General features: G+C 49.6%; 3 protein-coding genes across 4 annotated transcripts; 1 reads left to right on the forward strand and 2 right to left on the reverse strand.

The window, feature by feature from the left end:
• Nucleotides 1-8,102: 8,102 nt before the first annotated feature.
• Nucleotides 8,103-8,666, reverse strand: Tmem239 (transmembrane protein 239). The gene has a single exon (XM_021645096.2). The coding sequence runs from the start codon at nt 8,564-8,566 to the stop codon at nt 8,111-8,113; it is 456 nt and encodes a 151-aa protein (XP_021500771.1). The 5' UTR covers nt 8,567-8,666; the 3' UTR covers nt 8,103-8,110.
• A 412-nt stretch (nt 8,667-9,078) lies between these two features.
• C18H20orf141 (chromosome 18 C20orf141 homolog) lies at nt 9,079-9,976 on the reverse strand. Its single transcript, XM_021645097.2, has 2 exons — nt 9,565-9,976; nt 9,079-9,477 (listed from the first exon to the last, which is right to left on the reverse strand). Exons 1-2 carry the CDS (start codon nt 9,720-9,722, stop codon nt 9,240-9,242), a joined length of 396 nt encoding a protein of 131 aa, XP_021500772.1. The 5' UTR covers nt 9,723-9,976; the 3' UTR covers nt 9,079-9,239.
• A 4,154-nt stretch (nt 9,977-14,130) lies between these two features.
• Nucleotides 14,131-21,022, forward strand: Cpxm1 (carboxypeptidase X, M14 family member 1). 2 transcript variants are annotated; one of them, XM_021645113.2, is made up of 14 exons: nt 14,131-14,400; nt 15,231-15,392; nt 15,498-15,607; nt 15,719-15,858; nt 15,963-16,053; nt 16,608-16,758; nt 16,855-16,943; nt 17,262-17,385; nt 17,467-17,663; nt 17,743-17,922; nt 18,007-18,304; nt 18,469-18,608; nt 20,471-20,573; nt 20,660-21,022. In XM_021645113.2, exons 1-14 carry the CDS (start codon nt 14,253-14,255, stop codon nt 20,899-20,901), a joined length of 2,175 nt encoding a protein of 724 aa, XP_021500788.1. In that variant the 5' UTR covers nt 14,131-14,252; the 3' UTR covers nt 20,902-21,022. The 2 variants fall into 2 exon arrangements, with proteins under 2 accessions (XP_021500788.1, XP_021500789.1); XM_021645114.2 differs by lacking the exon at nt 17,743-17,922 and having other exon boundaries at nt 14,159-14,400.
• Nucleotides 21,023-22,461: the final 1,439 nt, after the last annotated feature.

Here is a 22,461-nt window from a genome sequence, read left to right on the forward strand (position 1 = left end):
GCTAAGAGAAATGACTCCTTTCAGTAGGCAGGATCCCTCTGAGCACCAGGCACACACATGGTTCTCATACTTGCAGGTAAAACACCCATACACACAAAAAATACAATTTTTAAAATGTAAAGGCAAGTTAATAGAGGATAGACTTAAAAAGTAGAGAAATCACTACATAGACATCTGAGGAAAATATATTTTAATTTGTAATTCATACCACATAAATATTAGCTTGAAATAGCTCATAATCCAAAATGTTAAATTTAAAATTACAAATCTAAAGCAAAATAGTTGTAGCCTATTGTTGGGCAAAGATTTTAGGTATAATATACCAAAAGCATAATCTATAAAATTCTTTTTTGAGACAAGGTTTCTCTATGTACTCCTACCTGTTCTAGATCTCGCTATATAGAACAGGCTGGACTCAAAACTCAAAAAGATCTACCTGCCTTTGCCTCCTGAGTGCTGGAATTAAAAGTGTGTGCCATCATTCCTGGCCCATAAAATAACATTTTGATAATGCTGTTGTGCTGTATGATCCAGAGAACGGTTTGTGATGACTATACTTTCAATTGTAAGTGCACTACATAGCAAACTAAAGTAAAAGACTAAGTAGCAGGTTGGCCAGTGCCCACTGGTTAAGAGCACTGGCTGCACTTTCAGAGATTCTGCGTTCAGTTTCCAGCACCCACATGGTGGCTCACAACTGTCTACGACTCCAGTTCTAAGGGATCCTAGGCCCTCTTCTGGCCTCTGTGGGTACAAGAGATGCATGTGTACAGACATGCAGGCAAAATGCCCTACTACATAAAGTAATTTAAAACAGCAAGTAGCAGGAGATAGCACCTAGCCCTGGCCATGGTGGTGCACCCCTTTAATCCTAGCACTCGGGAGGCAGAGGCAGGAGGATCTCTGTCAGATTGAGGCCAGCCTGGTCTACCTAACTTACATGAGTTTCAGAACAGCCAACACTAAATGGGCTTTGTCTCAGAGAGAGGGGAGGGAGAGAGGGAAGGAAGGGAGAAAGAGCCTGGGAGAGCACTAAGCTCAAAACATCCTGCAGAGATGTTCTGGGGAAACCTTAAGGCTGTTCCCTATAGAAAGAATCTCAGGCAGAGCAGACTGTTCCCTTGAGTGGGGCATCCAAGCAAAAGAATAGCAGCCTCGATATGTCATAGAGTTAGGCACAGTGCAGCAGAAACCATTTGGGGAAGTTGAGGCAGTCCATCATAATTCCCACAGATGTGCTTCCGTGACTGCATTTGTGGTTGTTCCCCCTGCTGTAAGGCACTCATGGATAAACATTAGTAACCTCTGTTGAAAATAGTTTGCCTCCTAGATGGAATCCTGTTCCCTTGGGGGACCTCAGCCAGGGCTGGCCTTTTAGGGACAGAGCCACAGATCTCTGCCAGGGGCCATACCTTACTACATTGAGCACAAGATTCCCCACACTGGCATTTTGAGGATCTCCCAGACCACCTCAATGTGGAGTAGATACAATGTTGGGGGCTTTGTAGTTTTCTTCCCTCCCTGTCACAGAAGTTAGAGGCCAGTCCACCCCAGACAAAGGGGAATTAGAAGATACTTGGAGACAAACATGCTTGGGTGTAAAATGGGAGTTGGGGCCCTGCTTCCAGAGCTAGCTTCTTGGTGAGCTCAAACAACACGGGAGTGACAGTTTACCAGTGATAGCTCATTGCAGTGGTACTTCGTTAAAATACAAAACTGTTCTCCCAAAGGCTATTAAGAGAAGTCAAGCTGTAGTCTGGGAGAATGTATTTTCAAATCAAACTATCTAATAAAAGACTGGTCTCTAGAATAAAGAAACACCCTTTTTCTATTTTAGAATAAATAGCTTTTAAAGTACAGTAAACTTAAGGGAGTGCAATAGGTTGAAGACCTTAAGGAAAGAAGACAGATTGTAAACAAACATATCAAAAGAAGTTCAACATCTTCAGCCACTAGGAAAAATGTAAATACAAACCATAATGAGGTTGCCCCATTTAGTGCTGGAATGGCTAATCTAGAAAAGCTTGTTCTGTATGACCCAGCCATCTCTTCTTTAAGTGTTTATCCACCCAAAATGAGAACATGTTCATGGGAACATAGTTGTAAGTTTTTAAATTTATTTTATTTCATGTGATTGAATGTGTAAAGGTGTTGGATTAGAGACAGCTGTGATCTGCCATGTGGGTGCTGGGAATTGAACCTGGGTCCATCTGGAGGAGCAGCCAGGACTCCTAACTGCAGAGCCATCTCTCCAGCCCCATAGTTGGAATTTCAAAAGCTGAAAGTGACTCCTGTTCGTCCACCAGCAGGTGGATTGATGAATTTAGTATACGACTCATTAGAATACTATTCAGTAAGGCTGGGAGGACAGCTCAGCAGGCGCAGTGCCTTGTCTTAAGGACCAGAGCTTGATCCCCAGAACTCACATTAAGAATGCTAAGTAGTGTGGTACACACTTGTTTCTAGGGCAGGGGAGACAGAGACAGGCAGATCCCTGGGGCTGGTGCCCAGCCATTCTAGCCTACTTGGTGAGGTGAGGCAGTGAGAGACCCTGTCTCATAGGACAGACGGTTTTCCTGAGGCTTACCATATGGCCTCTGAGCATGCAGACATACAGTGTGAACTATTGATGCATAAACCAACATTTCTATCTTATTCCGGGGATCAGACATTTCAAGACAGGGAAGAAGCTATGGTACAAACAACATATTAAGTTAATCTCTTTTAAAACTGTTTTATTGCAGTAGTAGGGATAAAGCTTTTGGGCATCACATATCAGCCAGACAAGAGCTCTACCACTGAGCCTTTTTTTTTTTTTAAGACGGAAAATACTTGAAAGGTGACATATAAGTATTAAGGAAGCGAAGGTTTTATTACAAAATATAAATGGATATGAGGACTCGATTGAAAAAAAAATGTTTTACAAAGTTAATTGTGTCCAGATCCTCATCAAAGGCAGCTGGGGCCAAGTCAGAAGTTGGACACACACATTTTGCCTTCCCAGGATTCTCATCAGCTGCGCCCTCCAAGCCCTGGGTTTCTCTTGCTGGGGTAGCCAAGTTGGAGAGTTAGGAAAGTAGGTGAGGAGGCAACAAAGCTGTCACCCTTATGGTGATAGACCTGATACTGTGGGCCCCCAAGCTCTGCCCCATTCACCTCAAGACTGGCATCCAAGCTAGTGGAATCCCACTCCCCCAGGGACCCTCGCCAAAGGCGACCTCTCACGACCAGAGCCACAGATCTCTGCCAGGGGCCGCGCCTCACTACACTGAGCACCAGATTCCCCACGCTGGAATTGTCGTCCAATATAGTCAACATGTCTTTGCCTTATGGATGCTCACGGCCTTCATATTCCAGGCTGGGTTTGAAGTTTCCTTATCAGTGTCAGGCCTGGTCCACCCCCTTCTACACAACATTTGCCAGCTGCCCTCAATACTCCTCTCCGCTTAGCCAAATGGGATTTCCAGGGACACTGTCTAGAGCAGATGTCCCTCCTCTACCCCTCGCCCCCGGAAATGCAGACACACCCCCACACCAGATCTTCCCCCTGCTTCTGCCCTTTTGCACAGCCGATCCTGCACACCAGTGGTCTGCTTTGGATTCCGGGCTTCCTTCTGAACTCGCTGTGGCAACTGCCTCCTACACCTGGATAAAGAGGTCTCCTCACTCACTTTGGCCAAGGGTGGATGAACACACACTTGAACACACTCTCTAGAGTCTGGTCTTAACACACTGAGCCTTGTAAATTTCACCAGGTACAGCCTGTCTTCCTGCTTTCAGGGACCCCTTTCCTGCCCGTCCCACTCAAGCTCATGAATGAGTGGCCGGAGTGCCTGGGTGCCTGCCTCCCCCTTTGACAGTCTTTAGAGGTTCTTCTAGGTCCAGGCTAGTCCTCTTTTTTCCCTGTTCTATGAGGTAGATAGAAAGGTGATATTGCACACAAACACACACACTCACACAGACTCACATTCACACACACACAAAACACCACACACAGTATCAAGATACTGTGTTGATATGAATCAACTAAGCCAGGTCTGACTGTTTTTTTTTTTCTGGCTAAAACAAACTATTGGTGGATCCCAGCACCTCATTCCAACCCCATAAAAAAAAAAAAAAAAAAAAAAAAAAAGAAAAGAAAAAGAAAAAAAAAATCATGGGTGAAGTGAGGAAGTACAGGCAAAAATATTCACCCAGTGGTCTGGGACATTGGCCAGTTGGGTCACCGCTTTCCTCTTGGGCCAATTGGAAAGGCATAGAACGCTTTGACTCCGGTGTGTCTGGTCTCCACTGGGTTGCACTTTAAAATCATTGAAACTCAAAGTGGATGGGTTTGTAGGCAGTAAGGGAATTTCAGGAATTATGATGATACTTTTTGTTTTTTGAGACAGGTTTTCTCTCTAGCCCTGGCTGTCCTGGAGCTCACTCTGTAGAACAGGCTGGCCTCAAACTCAAAGAGATCCACCTCCTTCTGACTCCCAAGTGCTGGAATTAAAGGTGTGCGTCATCATGCCTGGCTTTGATACTAATTTCTTTTCTGCAAGGTCTTACACTATATTCCAGTCCCATTTGCTTGCTGCTAGTCATGCCTGCCATTCTGTTTCTTACCACTTCTTATCCATTTCATTGTTTCTACTTTTTTATTTTTGCAAATATATATATTGTTGTGCATATATTTTAAATGTGTGCAATGAGAACTGTATTTTATACCAAGCTCTCAAGACTGATCCAGATAGCTTCTGTCCCTTCTAACTATTGCCTTCCTCTCCATCCTTTACCCTTCCCACCTCCTCACCTCATCAACACAGCAAAATCCTCAACCATATGCCCTATGCAGTGCCTCTCAAACACCTGTCATCTTGGAGTCTTTAAAATGCAGGCCCTAGCTCAGCAGGTCTAAGAGGGAGCTGGAAAATCTGTGGGTTTGTTTGGTTTTTCTTTTTAGACAGACTCATGTAATCCAATCTGGACTCAAACTAGATATGTAGCTGAGAATAGCCTTGAACTTTTGATCCTCCTAAGTTCCCCTCCCCACATGACAGGCTTACAGGCAAGAACTACCATGCTAAGTGTATGTGGTGTTAGGGATCAAACCCAAGGCTGCATGCTGGGCAAACACTACCAAATGAACTACATCCCTGAGAGTCTGCATTTTTTAATTTATTTTTATGTGTATGTATGAGTGTTTGCATGTATACCCCACATGAGTGCCTGGCACCCTTAGCAGTGATGGGGGGGGGTCATCACATCCCCTGGAATTAAAGTTAACGATGGTTGTGAGCTGACATATGGGTTCTGGGGACTGAAGCAGGATCCTTTTGTAAGAACAAGAGCTCTCAAGAACCTCTGTGAGAATTTGAGTTTCTGGCTGTAGAGTAGAAGTACCTCTAATTTGATAAGGATTGCCCGTCTGCATTCCTGTTCCAGCACTGTGTTACCCTACTCCACACAAGCAGGTCAAGAGTGTGGAAAGTATCTTGATTTGAGGGGAAAGGAAAGGCCTTTCTTGTTCTCACCTGCATTGTGTCCCCTGCCATCCCTGTGCTATGGTCTTGATTAATACCTCCTCTCTCCTTCACTAGAATGGCCCGAGGTCTCTGGAGTGATGACATCCCTGGCAGTGATGCTTAGCCAAATCAGTAAGAGATCCAGGCTAGGCATCTTGGTCTCTATTCCCACCACAGGCCATAGATGTCTCAGCCCTCAAGACATCTAGATTCAATTTGACTTAAGGCATCAGATGGCCTGGGCTTCACCTCCTAAGAAGCCATAGGATCCTCAGTGAGGTTGTATTTCATTCAGTCCATGTGATTTTCCCTTTAGTAGCCTGTTAGAGTGGTCTGGGACTCAAATACCCTGGTCTTGGCACTGGTGAGTGGCTGACTATCCTGATCCTGACAAAGTAGTCACAGTGTATATCTATGTATGTATAATATGTATACAGGTATGTATGCTTATATGTATGTATGCATATATGTATGTATGATGTGACATTAGGGGCTAGTTCAGGCACTTCACCTTGTAAGCTAGATGCCCCAAGGCAAGTGTCTATCTCTGTGTTTTATCTATGCAGAAAATGAAGTTCAGAAAGACTTTTCAGGGCTGGGAGTGTAGCTCAGATAGTAGAATGCTTGCTTAAGATGAAGAAAGCCTTGAGTTTGATCACCGGCACAAAATAAACTGTATCAGCCCATCCCTGGAATCCTGGTCGTTGGGAGGTAGGGGCAAGAGGATCAGAAGTTCAAGGTCATCCTCAGCTCCATAGTGAGTTTGAGGGCAGTCTGAACTACATGAGGAGTGTGCGTGTTTGTGTCTGTGTGTGTGAGAGAGAGAGACAGATCATCCATGAGTTTGAAAAGTCTGAACTACATGAGGAGTGTTTCTGTGTGCCTCTGTGTATGAAAGAGACAGACACAGACAGACAGACAGATAAGACAGATCATCCATGGAGCAAGAATAGGACAGTATGGTAATCACAAAGCTACAGTGTCCCCATGTTGTTATATGGCCACATTACAGGGGGACTAGAATGAAACAAGAAGGGCTAGTTTTGGGTTTTAGGAACTGAAGCTAAAGATATCTAACCAGCAACACATACTTCTAAAACTATGGCAGGTTTTGGCCAAAATGAACCATGATTTAAAGTGCATGAGTGTTTAGATGGCAGAAGAGTTTTTCGTCCTAGAGTTTCAGAAGTTTTTAATGTTAGATATAAAATAGATGAAGATCTGGAAAGCAGCAGGGATTGGGTAGATGAAGAGTGTCATCTGAGCCTTAGCTGTGGACAAATCGTCTAACATGTGTGTCACTTGGTAACTGATTCTCAAAGTTTTGTTTGGAAGGCTCAGGAGATAGGCAAATGATCAAACTCTGGGTGAACCAAAACACTCTGGGATGTGCACTTTCTTGATCAGTTTTGGAAATTCCCTGAGCCATTATTTCCCTACTCACACAGCTTTGCAAGCATTTCCCGGCACCAGGCTCCAGCTCCAAGCATTGCACTAATATAGTGCAATATCTGCCTAGCCTGAGATTGTATGATACACAACTTCTTACATTTCATTACACCATCTATTCTGTATTAACCATTTTAGGGCTGGGACTCTATACATGACAGAGAATTTCTCTGAAGCCTACAGAAACTTCCTCCATCATCTAGCTTCTGGATCAAAAGGCCTTTGAAGCTTATATAATGCTCTTGGAGCCCAAAACATTTTAACTGCTCTTTGGCATTACAAAGTGCTTATCATAAAACCAGGCATGGGCACAAGTTTTAATCTCAGTACTTTGGAAGCAGATAGAGGCAATAGGATCAGAAATCCAGTCATCCTCAGCTAAATAGTGAAGCCATTCTGGGCTTCATGAGACTCTGTTTCAAAACAAAACAAAGTATTTTGCAAATAGATGCTGATTTTGGACCATAACAACCCATGAAAAAGTTAGGACCCACTTAACACTGAGGTTCAAAAATAATGAATTGGCCAAGGTGTGGGTGGCTGAAGCAGACCCGGGGGCGCTTAAAAAAGAAGAGTATGTAGGGTGGACCGTATGCTTAGGCGCAAAGCCTCGGGTTCAGCCTACACACATGCCTGCATAAGTGCACACACACACACTGAAAATCACTACCATGATTGTCCTATCTCCCACTTCTAGGGGGTGAGTGAGATGAGGTTCCCAGCTATGTTTCTGTCAATAAGGCCATTCCAGAGTGTGTGCTCCTCCTGGAAGTAGAAAGAAAGGGTAGGGTCCATGACAAATCCAGACAGAGTGACAAGTCCAGGGTTATGTAGGTGGAAACTCTCAGAAAGCTTGGAGCAGGAAGGGCTGAGGTGGTGTGACAACAAGATGCTTCCAGGAAGGCCAAGTGACGTTACGACATCCGTATAGGTGTTCTCGGTGGTTTGGCCATGCTCTTGTCCCTGGTTAAACCAGCTGTCCTGTCCCTAACACCAACGTGGGTTTAAGGTAGATGCCAGCAGCCAGGCCCCCAACTTGTGCTTGAGATTGGGGGTCTGAGGTGTCTTGAGGTTCCACTGCCCTCCCTTCCCCACAGGGTTCAGGCCCTAGGCCAGGGCTCAACCGACACAGGCAGTACGATGGGGTTGCCCTTCTATTGGTCCAAGTCCTGAGCATAGCCTGGGTGAGTCATGGAGGTAAGGAGACCCACGAGGCTCAGCAATGTGGAGAAGAGCAGCAGGAAGGAGGCAGCGAAGAGCAGAGCAGGCAGGGCACTGAGCACCAGCAGCAGGAAAGCTGGCAGCAGGTGGCTCCACACCACAGCCACCACAGGCCACAGGGAACTCAGCAGGTAGGAGCCAGTGGTGAAGAGTGCATGACATAGCATCAGTGCCAGCATCAAGTAGAGTGTCCCCTCCAGACCCCACAGCATACGCTGTAGTGGTTGCCGCCAGCCTGATGTATTCCACCACTGGGCCCAGCTCCGAGGCATGTGGCATGCCCACCAGCGCACCCAGTCCTGACGGGTGACCCAGGCTGACCAGGGCACTGCCCGCTGGGGACCCTCGCCAGCCCCGATGATATCCGTCTCCACTCGTGGCTGCTGCATCACGACTGGTGCACCTGTGGACAGGGCCAGGCCAGCTGCAGGAGCAGCCCTGGAGATGCCCAGGACCTCTGGATAGGTGGGGGTTTGGGGTTCAGGAGGATACCAGCATGGGCAGGATTGGGCTTTGACCCGGGGCCTAGAACTTACCTTTGGGCAGAGCCACCTAAGTCATGATGCTTCCTGTTGCGCCCAGGCTGGCCTGGCAGCCAGGTCGCAGTGTCACCCTTCCTCACCCCACCATCCCCAGAGGAGTCCATTATGACCCGGGCTGGGGTGGGGCCCAGCCAAGAGGGGAGCTACTGCATAGTATGAGACTTGCTTGAGTCCCTTACTTATGGATCCTCCAGGCCAACAGGAGAGCCCAGTAAGCCTCAAGGATACCATTCTCCTTGCTTGTAGGAAGCCTTCCCTACAACTGTCCCTCCTTGATGGCTGCCTCCTACTGCAGGGCTGGAGTTGATTGCTCTATCACCCTTTTCTCTGACTTCTCTTATTGCCCTAAGCCTCAGACCCAGGTCTCAAATGTCCATATTATAGAACCAGAAGCCCCTGAGGTTCAAGCTCAATTCAATGGAGTATTTACCCTCATGTAGCTCGGGATGAAGGCGGTGAAATGTGAGGAAGCAGAATGGCTGGTGTATTTTTTAGAAGGCATTCAGTTTTAGGAGACCTCTCAGGCCGGAGGATGGAGACAGAAAGCTATGCCCAGCAGGGTTAAAGGTATACCAGAGCCTCCCAAGAACAGGCCCAGGCCCAGGAACAGCAGGAACAGTGCATCCTGGAGGCTGACCAGTCCCGAGACTAGCCCTGTTGGGAGGAGGGGAGCTGCCTGCTGTCCTGGACCTTCACCAGCCCCCTGGCTCTGACCCATTGGGGGAAGTCTGTGTCGTGGCAGGGTGGGACCAGTGGGCCTGTGGAGAGAGAAGATGGCAGCTCAAGGCAATTGCTCATTTGTCCCTGTGTTTGTGACACCCACCTGATAAGCCACTGCCACTTACCCATGGAGCAGGTCAAAAGCAAGGAAGCTGACCAGCAGCAGGAGCAGCAGGGCTAGGCCAGCTGTCGAGAAGACTGTTCGGATTGTCACTCCTAGTGCCCCTAGCCCTAGGATACTGTCCAGGAGCTGGGCCTGGCTGAAGTCCCAGCGGACACACATGGCTCACTGACCTAGTCAACCCCTCTCCAATCTCCAGGTGCCTGGGAGGGAGTTGGGTGGGTTTCTAAGGGATTTGGGCATGGGCAAGCAGAGCTGGATCTTTAAGGTGTTAGGAAGAAGAAGTGCTAGGAGGTTAGGAGTCAGGGAAGGGAGGAGTACCTTGGCATACACTCAAGGGTGCGCTCAGAGAGCCAGGCACTAGGCGCTTTGGGCGATCTCCTCCCCCCAACTCCCACCCCACATCTTCAGCTCTCCTCACCTCCTTCCACTTGGGTTGACCATTCTAGATTTAGACACCTGGGGCATTGTGACCTATTGCCAGGTAGGGCCTTGAGTTAAGGACAGGACAACAGTTTGTCTTGCCTCGGAAGCACTGGTAGCCTAGGTGGGGCTCAACTAGCAAATCGATGCTTTCTTAGAACTAAGACTTATCCTTTGCCTTGGCCAATAATGCTCTGTACTGGGGACTTACCGTGGGTTCCAGTTGTCAGGAAAGCATGCTGACAGCATGACTGCTTGGGCTTCTGCCCAGTGGAGGACAGGCTGCTTCTTCCAGAATGTTTTTCAGGCTGTCTAAGATGTCGTTCAGTCATTCAATTTTGTGTATCCAGTTCTCTTCCCTGAGAGTGGGGTGAGGCCTGTGGGGCTTCGATGGTAGTGGGAAAATCAGGCCTGCAACTCTGGGATGCAGAATAGGCTTTTCCAGGATGTAACGTAGGCCATTGGGTGGGTGGGTGGGGGGCAGGGGGATGCTATATGGCTGTTTAAAGCACTGCAGCTTTGAGAGGTGTTAGGGTTTCAGAAGTAGAACAGAGCTGCACATGGCGGCATATGCCTTAATTTCAGTGCTCGGAAGGCTGAGGCAAAAGATTGAGCTTAATGCCAGACTGGACTATATAGTGAGATGCTGGAGAAAGAGAGAAAGAAGGGAGGGAGGGAGGGAGGGAGGGAGGGAGGGAGGAAGGAAGGAAGGAAGGAAGGAAGGAAGGAAGGAAGGAAGGAAGGGGAGGGAGGGAGGTTGTGAAATAAGAGACCTACAAAATTATGTTTCAAAAAATCTTTTGAAACAAGGTCTCTTCATGTGTTTCAGGCTAACCTTGAAATCAGAGAGCAGGCTGCTCTCTAACCCTTGGTTATTCTCTGCCTAATCCTGAGTGCTAGGATTATAGGCAGGCACTATTATGCCTCACATAAAATCCAAATGGGAAGTTAAAGCTGCCATCTAAGAATGAAATTAAGGAATAAACATGGAATAAATAGATTGATCATCATTACTGGTTATAATTGCTCAATATGGATAAACTCACTCCCACTGAAACTGGGGGGGGGGGGGTAGCTACAGAGCTACTAAGTACATGGTCAATTAGGGGTCATCAAGAGGTGACGTAAATTTAAATATTACTCATTTGAAGAAAAACTGAAGGGTTTGGGATGGGGGAAACACAGACAATATAGCTCCCAGGAAAAGGAGAGATTGAGTGAAAATGGCAGAGCATTTAGTTGCCTCCCAGGAACTCCCACATACAACCCAGGTCTCATGGCCTTGACATGTTTGGTGTTGATGGACTTGACAGACCATAGAGCCAGTGTCATTTGCCTTTAACATCACTCACCAATTGCCCTTCTGCTGGCTTCTGTTTGCCTGGGAACTGTGTTTCTGATATACATTTGTCTATAGGGACGTAGGATAAAGCAGAGGATCCTGGTTTTTGTTTTGTTTTGTCTAAGTCTCAATTGTCTTTGTAAATGAGAAAATTAGCATTTAGGTTTAAAATTGCCAGTTCCACTAATCTGCTCGTTTCTGGTGCAGCCACAAGATTGTCTATGGAGTCTATGGAGTCGAGAGTCATGTCTTGACAGTTCCACCAGTGGAAGTAGCCATATGTACGGGGGTTGGGAGCAGGGCATGCGACTAATACTCTTTACACTTTGGTGAGTGCAGCGTAGTGCAATTTTTAGGGGCGATCTACCTCGAGCTTTCTCAGTTTACTTTGTATTCAGCAGTCATTTGTAAAGTGGTCCCTGTGTGCCAGATCTTGAGCCTAATGTTGGGTTCTAATTCCTAAGGCAGACCATAGGCTTTTAGTCAGATGTTTTACTGAGAGCTTGGGGTTGTTCTCAGATGGAAAAAAAAAAAAATAGGAGATGAGGAAGAACAGGGAAGAGGAAAGAGCTAGTCAGCATGTGGTCTTGTCTGGAGTTTAGCTTCAGCCTGGCCTAGTGGACAGCTCTGAGAACAGTGTACTGTGCAAGAGCGTTGAGCCCGTCATTGGTGACACCTCTTCCATGGATGAAAGAAAAGAGGGAGGCAAGAGCAGGGGAGCTGTAACTTTCAGCATGGAAAGCAACTCCTCTCTGCGGAGGGCTTTAGTCTGTAGAAAGCAAATAGCTACGACTTATGGACATCAAGCAGGAGTAGGGGGTGGGCGCACTGTTGGTAAAGGGGACCTCAGTGGGGAACCAACAACATGGCAGTCCAGACCAGATGCTGGCTTAGCTCTTCCCTCCACCCGGTTCTTAAAAATCTGTCCTGGCCTCTTGCTTTTGCAGCCCCAAATACCCAGTGGCCAGGGCCAGAGCCATTATCCTAGTAAGAGAGGAGTGTGAGAAGACGCCAACGGTTCAGGGACTGAGAGGAGCATAAAGAAGCTATGAAGAGTTTGGAAGGAGGGTAGGGGCTGAGTGTGAGACTGCTGTTGGTGCTCCGGTCTCCCTCCCTTTTACAGCTCTCTGGGAAACTTAGTTGAGTGTGGGGTTTCTGGTGGAAGCCCAGAAGCTCATAACTGTTCAGAGAGTGGCCCGCAACTCTAGGAAGCACTGAGTCTGTGGTCTTGAATATGTGCATTGGCCCTGTGTTAGCTTTTTTTTTTTTTTTTTTTTTTGTCAACTTGATACATCAGAGAGAAAAACCTAAGGGAGGAACTGCAGAGATGAGCTTGACCTATGGAGGATTTTGGTGGTTGCCAATCGATGAATGAGAGCCTAGCCCACCGTGGGCAGCGCCATTCCCTGGACAGTGGTCCTGGGAAGTACAAGAGAGCTAGCTAAGCATGGGCCTGATAGCTAACCAGCCAAGTTTTTCTACAGTTTCTGTTTCAAATTCCTGCTTGGGCTCTGCCTCCACTTCCCTGAATGAACCTGTAAACAGAAATAAATCCTTTCTTTTCCTAGGTTGCTTTTTAGTCGGAGTATTTTATCGCCGCGACAGAAAGGAATTAGAGCAGAAAGGCCCTGTTAGCTCCTCTAGGCCTCTTTCTGGTGACCTGGGCCCAAGCACTGCCGCCTAGGAGGGAACGCTAGGGAGTGGCTTGGCCGTGCTTTGGTCCTCAATGGTCACTCCCCTCCCCGAGTTCTCTACCCCTTTCTGGAGTGCCATGGTTGGACCAGATGGCACGGCTTATTCTCTGAGCCCTCAGCTCAGCAGCCCCCCACCTGGCCTCATGCATTTCCACCAGACCCTGATTCTGTTTAGGCTGCCAGAAAGGCATCACCTTGATGAGTTGAGGTTATTCAGTTTGTTTACATCGACCATGGCCCTGCAACCTTTTCTTAGAGGTCCCGGACACCTCTGGTGACACTTCTCATGGGGACCACAGTGAAGACAAAGCAAACACCAGAGGCACAGGCCTTTCTTTGGGGTGGGTGACTCAGGTGAGGGGGCGTTGGGGGGAACCCAGAAGGGTCCCGGGAAAGACTCCAGTCTGAGAACTCCTGGAGGAGGAGGAGGAGGAGAGGAAGGAGGTGGATCGGGAAGAGCCATGGCCTCTCGGTTATCAGCTCTGGCTGTCTTCCTCGAGTTATGTAACCCCAAAAACGTGGCAGCCAAGGGAGGGAAACGGAGAAGAGGCGGGCCCGAGGATGGTGGTGACTAGAGAAGCGCCGCCTCTCTTTGTGCTCCATGAGTTGTCTTGGGATTAATGGAGGACCCCTCATCGTCCCCTCAGCCCTGAGCTCCCCACCTACAGCTTTCCCGTGGTCTTTACTGCATTGCCTTATCCGCCCCAGCAAGGCACCCGAGGCTTGGGTGGGCTTTCTTCTCAGGTTGTAGTTTCCTCTCCAAAGCTCACAGCTTTGCTACTTTGGCCGCGTCAATTAGCCACCGCTCCGAGCCTTAGTTTACCCGCCTGTAAACTGAAGTTTGCCTAAAATTCAGACCACGTGCGAAGCTCTTTGCTTAGGCGCCTGCAGAGGAATGTGCGCTGGCTTTGCAGACTGCGAAAGTCCGGGCACCGGGAAGGCTGCGGCACTGGGTCTGTGGGCAGAGGCCCCAGCCCGCCGCTGCCGAGGGGGTCCTGGGGCTCACCGGAGTCCGCCGCCACCGGGGGTCCTCGAGGCTCCCCGCAGCTCGCCCTGCCATCCGCTAGGTCGTCGGGTTCCAGCGAGTGGCTGTGGGCGGGCCGGAGGCTGCGGAGGGGCGTGGGGCGGCGGAGGGCGGGCGGGCAGGAAGGGGCGGGGGGCTCCGCAGACGGCCGCAGGAAGAAGCGAACCCACCGAGAGCCTCGCACAGCGCGCCCGCCGACCCTTCCCGCTATGTGGGGTCTCTTGCTCGCTGTGACCGCCTTTGCGCCTTCCGTCGGTCTGAGTCTGGGGGCGCCTAGCGCCTCAGTGCTGGGCCTGGCGCCGAGCTCAACCCTGGCTCCGCATCGCAGCCTTGCACAGCCGTCCACGAAGGCAAATGGTGAGCCCCGGGACCCACAGTCAGCTGCTGGGCAGGTCAGACCCACTCCCCAAGCTGGGTTCTCCAGCCCGCCCTGTGTACAGGGACCCACACACAGCCCTGTGCAATGGCTGCTGACTCAGCAACCCAATTCTGGTCAGACCTAGTCAGCAGTCTTAGGGCAGGCCCAGTGGGATGCTGGTCGCCTCAACTCCAGCCTAACCAGAGGAGCTCAAGAAAGGTGAAGAAACACCAGATTAAAAGGGGCAGAATAAGCCTCTTCACCCCAGAGTTTAAGGCCAAAGACTTGAGGGGAAAAGACAGGGAAACGAGGCTGCGTGGAGGAAAGGTCACTATCCTGATGGGTATAGGCAGACTGTCTGGCCGCCCAACTTCTTCCTGTGGTGAGTTAGGAGCTCTGAAGTTAGCAGGTAGTTCAAGCATGGACTTCAGGACAAGACCCGAGGCCTTGCCTGAAGCTAAGGAGGCTTGGAGGGTGTTTGGGGGAAGGCGCAAAATCAGAGGTAGGAGGTAGTATTACTGAAGAGGGGCCGACTGGGGCAAAGCCTGGAGGTTAGAAACTAACTCAGATCTTTAGAGTGACCAGTTTCTAAAGGCTCAGAGGAGGCCCTTGCTGGCCAGAGATGTACTTGTGTTAAGAAGGAAGCACCAAGAAAGAGACTAAAAGAGGCAGGTTGGGGTTAGATGACAGGCCTTGAATGCCATGGGAGGATGTCAGTAATTGTAGTGGGTGTCCCATATTGTCAGATGCCTTCTTGGGCTAACAGACCTTTCCAACTGGGTCTCATGACATTCTTCCTTCGCCCGGTACATTGCCTTCTGGTACCCAGAGACCTCAGGCCAGCATGTCCGGCTTCGAGTCATCAAGAAGAAAAAGATCGTTGTCAAGAAGCGAAAGAAGCTAAGGCAGCCCAGTCCTTTGGGGACTGCCAGGCCTTTGGCGACCACCGGCCCAGCAAAGACCACCACTCGCCCTGAGAAACAAGAGCCAGGTACTACCTGCCTTCCCAGGGTCCTGCCTAGCCTGTGACCAAGCCTCAGCTCAGCTCTGGTTTCCCTCTGTCTAATCCTGTCTCACTGTTCTGTCCTTACCCCAGGATGTCCCCCTCTAGGCCTGGAGTCCTTGCGGGTTTCGGATAGCCAGCTCGAGGCCTCCAGCAGCCAGTCCTTTGGTCTGGGACCACACCGAGGACGGCTCAATATCCAGGTCGGTAGCTGTGGCTCTGTCAGATCGGAGGGGCCTTCTCCCTCTCTCTCCTCATCTGAGCCCTATCTCTTGGCCCGCCGGGGCTTGAGCACCATGACCTTGTGTCCACAGTCGGGCCTGGAGGATGGTGACCTGTATGACGGGGCCTGGTGTGCGGAGCAACAAGACGCTGAGCCTTGGTTCCAGGTGGACGCCAAGAATCCTGTCCGCTTCTCAGGAGTTGTCACGCAGGGCAGAAACTCTGTGTGGAGGTGAGGCAGGCTGAAACTCAGGCTGGGAGCTGATAGTTGACGGACACAGAAATACTGCAGTGGCACTGTAGGAGCACTAATAAGTTCTGTTTCTCTGTGGCCAGGTATGACTGGGTCACATCATACAAGGTCCAGTTCAGCAATGACAGTCAGACCTGGTGGAGAAGTCTGAATCACAGTAGTGGACTGGACATGGTAAGTGGCCCCACAGTGGCTGGGGCCTGTCCCATTGGGGTGCTGGGCTATGGTTAGAATTTTCTGCAAATAAAACAGATACGCATGTAGGCTCTGGGAGGAACCTGGGGGCGGGGGGGGGGGGTGTTGCAGGGCTAAGGCTCACACCCAGGGTTTTGTGCATTCACAGGGCAGTTATTTATGCAGCGCATGCTCCTTTGGGATAGCCCCATCCACTCCATCATGGAGTACATGCTGCAGTTTCTCTTTGGGACATCCCTTCTGACCATGAGCCTCTGGCTCATTTGCTTCTTGCCTTTTCCTGGCTCTTGTTTTCCACCTCCTGGACCTCTTTTGTACAAGGCCGCAGAACGGGTATGTTGCTCTAATGAGCTGAGAATGTGCCAAGAAAACACAGCTGCCTGAGGTTACCCACTGCAGGAGCTGTGGAAATGGAGGTCCATGTTTGCACGTCTCCCGGTGACCCCACCAAGGAGAGGGGCCTTAATTCCTTCCGTGGATCTTGAGCCAGTGTGGGGTCTGAGCAGCCTCAGCAAGGGGCTCCATATCCCCAGGTATTTCCTGCCAATTCAGACGCAGAGACCACAGTGTTGAACCTCCTGCCAGAGCCTCAGGTGGCTCGCTTCATTCGCCTGCTGCCTCAGACCTGGTTCCAGGGAGGTGCCTCTTGCCTCCGGGCAGAGATCCTGGCCTGTCCAGTCTCAGGTGGGCAGCTGGGCAAAGGCTGTATGGGCAGGGCCTGATTTCAAGGGCATCCTTCACCATGAACTAACCTTCTCCCTGAAACTCGCTCTCTACCAGATCCTAATGACCTGTTCCCCAAGGCCCATACACAAGAATCTTCTGACTCTCTGGACTTCCGGCATCACAATTATAAGGCTATGAGGAAGGTCAGATACAACTTCTAAGATCCAACTCCTATGACCCTGGTAGGGGGCCTGCCTATGCCTTCCCACCAAGGGCAAACCGACTGTGACTACCCATGTGTCCCCTCTCCCTGTGTCCCACTTTTCCTACTTCTCTCAATCTCTAAGTTCTGCTCCAGTTACCCTTGTCATGACACCATCCCTTTTCTGGTGTGCCTTTTCTGGACCGTAATAAGTTGCCTCCACCTGTGTGGACATCCACCGACCCTGTAGGTCCTTCCATGGTTACACGTGGTCTGACTTCCGTGTGTAACTGTCATTCTGTGTGTAACTTCACCCCAGCTGATGAAACAGGTGAACGAGCAATGCCCCAACATCACCCGCATCTACAGCATCGGGAAGAGCCACCAGGGTCTGAAGCTGTACGTGATGGAAATGTCGGACCAGCCTGGGGAGCATGAGCTGGGTACTGCTTGATGGCACGGGAAGAGGTGGGCATGGGGCTGGCTGAGGTGTGAGCTGACTCTAAGCCTCGGTGTGCTTCCAGGAGAGCCTGAGGTCCGCTATGTGGCTGGTATGCACGGGAATGAGGCCCTGGGGCGGGAGCTGCTTCTGCTTTTGATGCAGTACTTGTGTCGTGAGTTCCTGCGTGGCGATCCTCGAGTGACTCGGCTGCTCACTGAGACACGAATTCACCTGTTGCCCTCCATGAATCCTGATGGCTACGAGACCGCCTACCAAAAGGTCGGCACAGGGGTGTCTCTCTTCCTTCTGCCATGGCACCTAGAAATTGCTTGACTTGAACAAGGCCCTTTCTTGGCAGGGCTCAGAGCTGGTAGGCTGGGCAGAGGGTCGCTGGACCCACCAGGGCATTGACCTTAACCACAATTTTGCTGACCTCAGCACACCACTATGGTATGCAGAGGATGATGGGTTGGTACCCCACACTGTCCCCAACCATCACCTGCCACTGCCTACCTACTATACGCTGCCCAATGCCACCGTGAGTACTTGGGGGCAGCGGCGGAGGGCCGCCTAAGGCTGCCTTGCCTCTGTGTGCAGACCAGCCTCCGCTCCCCTTGTCTAGGTGGCTCCTGAAACGTGGGCAGTGATCAAATGGATGACACGTATTCCATTTGTGCTGAGTGCCAACCTCCATGGGGGTGAACTTGTGGTGTCCTATCCTTTCGACATGACTCGGACCCCCTGGGCTGCTCGTGAGCTCACCCCCACACCGGATGATGCTGTCTTTCGCTGGCTTAGCACCGTCTATGCTGGCACTAATAGGGCCATGCAAGACACGGATCGCCGACCTTGTCATAGCCAGGACTTCTCTTTGCATGGCAATGTCATCAATGGAGCCGACTGGCACACAGTTCCTGGGAGTATGTGTCTGAGAGTGGAATTAGTCCTGTCCCCATAGCCCCCCATCCCACATTAGTCTTTTGTAATGTACGTTACTTATTGTCTCCCTGAGTGTCTCTCATGAGCACCGGGAGAGAGGCTCCTATCTACCCACTTAACACCCCAGTGTCTTTGCTACCCCCAGGCATGAATGACTTCAGCTACCTACACACCAATTGCTTTGAGGTCACTGTGGAGCTCTCCTGTGACAAGTTCCCTCATGAGAAGGAGCTGCCTCAAGAGTGGGAAAACAACAAAGATGCCCTCCTCACCTACCTGGAGCAGGTGGGATCTGTGTCCCCAGTTCCAGCCTCCCCGAACTTCTCCTGGCCAGCCTAGGAGGTTCCTTAAAGAGCTGGGGCACCAGCAGTCTTAACTGGCATCAGATTCCCACTACGCTGTGGGCCGGATGTGACATCAGATTGGAATGATCTAGGACGGGAAGTGCACTTTCCTAGTGGAAGTGGTTTCAGATGTTGTAGTGGAACAGAAGCCAGAGCAACTTGAGGCTACAGGGTGGTCCCTAGAATTGTCACAAACCTGTCATTGTCAGGGTAGCTTTTCTCAGGGAAGACATTTGTCAGATGTGAAAACTGCCTTGGCATAAAATGTTGTATTCCTCAGGGACTGGCATCCCTATGAGTATAAGAATAGCATCCATGGTTTCTACAAAAGACATCTTCCCTTTGTAAGATCGCTCAGTAGGTTAAGTCCCTGGTGTGCAGCCTAACACCGGAGTCCAATCCCGGGACACACATGGTGGGAAGAGAGAACTGACTTCTACAAGTTCTCTGACCTCCTCACACTTGCCACAGCACGAGTGTACCCCATATAAACATAGGCACACACAAAATAAGTATGCATTAAAAACATTATTTTAAAAGAGGATTGAAGTTCAGATCCCAGCACCCATGTAACAGGTGGAGGATCCCCACAAATACCATGACCCCAGCTGTAAGTTGGTGGACAGCACTGCTGAGCTTTGCTGTCTTCCAGCCTAGTGAAGTGTGAGCTCCAGGTTCAAGGACAGACCCTGCCTTAAAGAAATAGATGGATCAGGGCTGTGGTGGTACACACCTGTAATCCCAGCACTTAGGAGGCAGAGGCAGGCAGATCACTGTGAGGTCAAGGCCAGCCTGGTCTACAAATCAAGTCCAGGTCAGTCAAGGCTACACAGAGAAACCCTGTCTCAAGACAGAAAGGAAGGAAGGAAGGAAGGAAGGAAGGAAGGAAGGAAGGAAGGAAGGAAGGAGGGAGGGAGGGAGGGAGGGAGGGAAGGAAGGAAGGAAGGGAAAGAAAGGAAGGAAGGAAGGAAGGAAGGAAGGAAGGAAGGAAGGAAGGAAGGAAGGAAAAGGAAAAAAAAGGAGAGAGAGAAAGAGAACATACAGAGACACCTAATAACAGCACCAACACACTAAGGAAAGCCCAAAGGCCAGGTATAAGTTAGCGACTAGAAGATAATCTTAATAGAAAATTTGTCATCTAGGCTCATGGTAGACCTGCCACCTTATCAGGCTTACAAGGCAACAGCCAGAAAGTTAATGAAATCTCACTCTATGTAAAGGAAAAGTGTCTTTTTTTTCTTCAAGGTTTTAATAAACCTTTCTTTCTTTCCCTCCCTCCCTCCCTCCCTCCCTTCCTTCCTTCCCACCTGTCTCTGCCTCCCAGAGTGCTGGGATTACAGGCATGGGCCACCCCACCTAGCCAGCTTTGATAAACTTCTCTACAGACTGAGGTGGCCATACCTATAATTCCAGAACTTGAGAAGTAGAGGCAGGAGAATCAGGCTCAAGGTTAGCCTGGACTACATGTCAAGACTTTGCCTTAAAACAAAAATCTTCACACATAAGGTGGAGCTCAGGGAATCATGTGGACGAAGGAAAATAAGGACTGTAGGAGCCAGAGAGATCAAGGACACCACACAAAAACCCACAGAATCAACTAACCTGGGCCCATAGGGGCTCAGAAACCGAACCACCATCAGGGAGCCTGAACTGGTCTGACCTAGGCTTTCCACACATGCTATGGTTGCGCCCCTTTCTGAAGGGAAACGAAGGAAAAGTGGGTGGGAGGCAGACCTGCAGTTGGGATGGAATAAGTGAGAGAAGAAGAATTCTTTTTAAATCTTTGAAACTTTTGCTCTGCAGGTGCGCATGGGCATTGCTGGAGTTGTACGGGACAAAGACACAGAGGTGGGGATCGCCGATGCCGTCATTGCCGTGGAGGGCATTAACCACGATGTGACAACAGGTGTGTGTGGCAGAGGGAGGAGCTGGGTTGCTCAGGAGGTAGAGACCCTTGAACCCTGCCTGACCTCACCCCTTCACTTCTCTCAGCGTGGGGCGGAGATTACTGGCGGCTGCTGACTCCTGGGGACTACGTGGTGACAGCCAGTGCTGAGGGCTACCACAGCGTTAAAAGACACTGTCGGGTCACCTTTGAAGAGGGCCCTGTTCCCTGCAATTTCCTACTCACCAAGACTCCCAAACAGAGGCTCCGGGAGCTGCTGGCAGCAGGGGCTAAGTTGCCCCCAGACCTTCGGAGGAAGCTAGAGCGGCTGAGGGGACGGAAGAATTAATGTCTTCAGCTGAAGAGAGCCACATCCTTGGACAGGCTGGACCTGTCCAGAACTGAGGGAGGAGGGAGGGGCAGGGACAGAAAAGAGGTGCTCTGGCTCATTAAAGCTTCCTGGTGCCTGATATTCCTGTTTTTCTCTGTGCCCCAGGTCCTCCTCCAGGGTAGGTCTCAGCCTGCCTCTGAGTTCCTATCCTGCGTGCACTTGACTCACTAGGGCATCGGGTGCAAAGAAGATCCCACCCAGCCCTTGTAACTGACACTTGGCAGAACAACTGGCTTTGATTTTCTGCTGCAGGTGCTGTTGCATTCTGTAAGCGTCTGCTTGGTGCCAAGTGTGCAAGCAATGTCTATACCCAGCCTCTGGGGCTGCCGGCTAGTAGGGGATGGTGAGTACACTCTGAAGCATGCCAAGGTGCAAGGCAGTTGGTTTGGCAATGCAGAGAGGGTGGTCACACTCTCATGGGGAATGCGGGTCTGCGGGGACTCAGTCAAGGACACAGTAGAGGTGGTTTCAAAATTCAAGGTGGACTGGGCATAGGATTATAGACAAGGGACTAAAGATCAGTCAAAAGCATTTGAATTTATTTTGTCAGCTATTCAGAGAGCAGCAATAAATGACAGGCTTTGATTGGTTTCCATCCTACTAAAGGAGGAATTGTGTGAATCTGTCATGCCAAGGAAACAACGTCCATTACAATGAGTTCAAACAGAAAAGTGTAATGCTAGAAGTAGCATACAAAGATATTAAAACCACGAGAGAAAGGGGAAAAAGGAATTTTTAATTTAAACATTTAATAACGTTTATTTACTGTTGTTGCTATTAAATTTGTGTTTATTTAGTGTGGGTACCATGTGTGTGCAGACAACTTCTGAGAGTCAGTTCTCTCCTACTAGCTGAACCTCGGGAGTCTAAGGTCATCAAGCTTGTTACCTTCTGAGCCATCTTGGCTGTCCCTGCTTTGGTATTTATGAATCTGTATTTGGTTTTGTTGATGCTGACCTAACTAACTTAGCTAACTAGGACATTTGTAAAATGCAGGTAAACCTTCTGGCTTCCAATTCAGAGTAGCAGAAATCGCTCCATTGTGTTCCTGAGCTTGCTCTGTTTATGGATTTCATTTTCACTTCACTAGATGTAACAGAAGTCTTAGTTGTAGACAATGGAATCTACTCTAGGCGGCTTAAGTAAAAGGATTTATTAAAAGGTGTTAGTTTATATAATTCCCAAGAGACCAGACTTCAATGCTACCTATTCTAAAACAACACAGCCAGTGTCAAGAAAGACCAGAGGAATGCCAAGCATGTCGTATGCCAAGCATAGGACTATCTTACAGGAACCAACACTCACCATTTGCTTTCTATTAGAGGTAAGATACTAGAGACTAGATGTTAGAAACGTCTTTATGTCTACTGGAAGAACCAGACACTTCCACTGCTGTGACTGTCAGTTGTCCAAGTTTACACCTAAGTCTAAGGTCAGAGCTTCTCTTGAGTGGGATCTGGGTTAAGGTAAGAAGTCCAGGAGACTTAGCTCCTGTCCTTCTCCTCCTTACACTATAGG

The sequence above is a fragment of the Meriones unguiculatus genome, chromosome 18 (assembly GCF_030254825.1).
Source record: "Meriones unguiculatus strain TT.TT164.6M chromosome 18, Bangor_MerUng_6.1, whole genome shotgun sequence".
NCBI lineage: Eukaryota > Metazoa > Chordata > Mammalia > Rodentia > Muridae > Meriones > Meriones unguiculatus.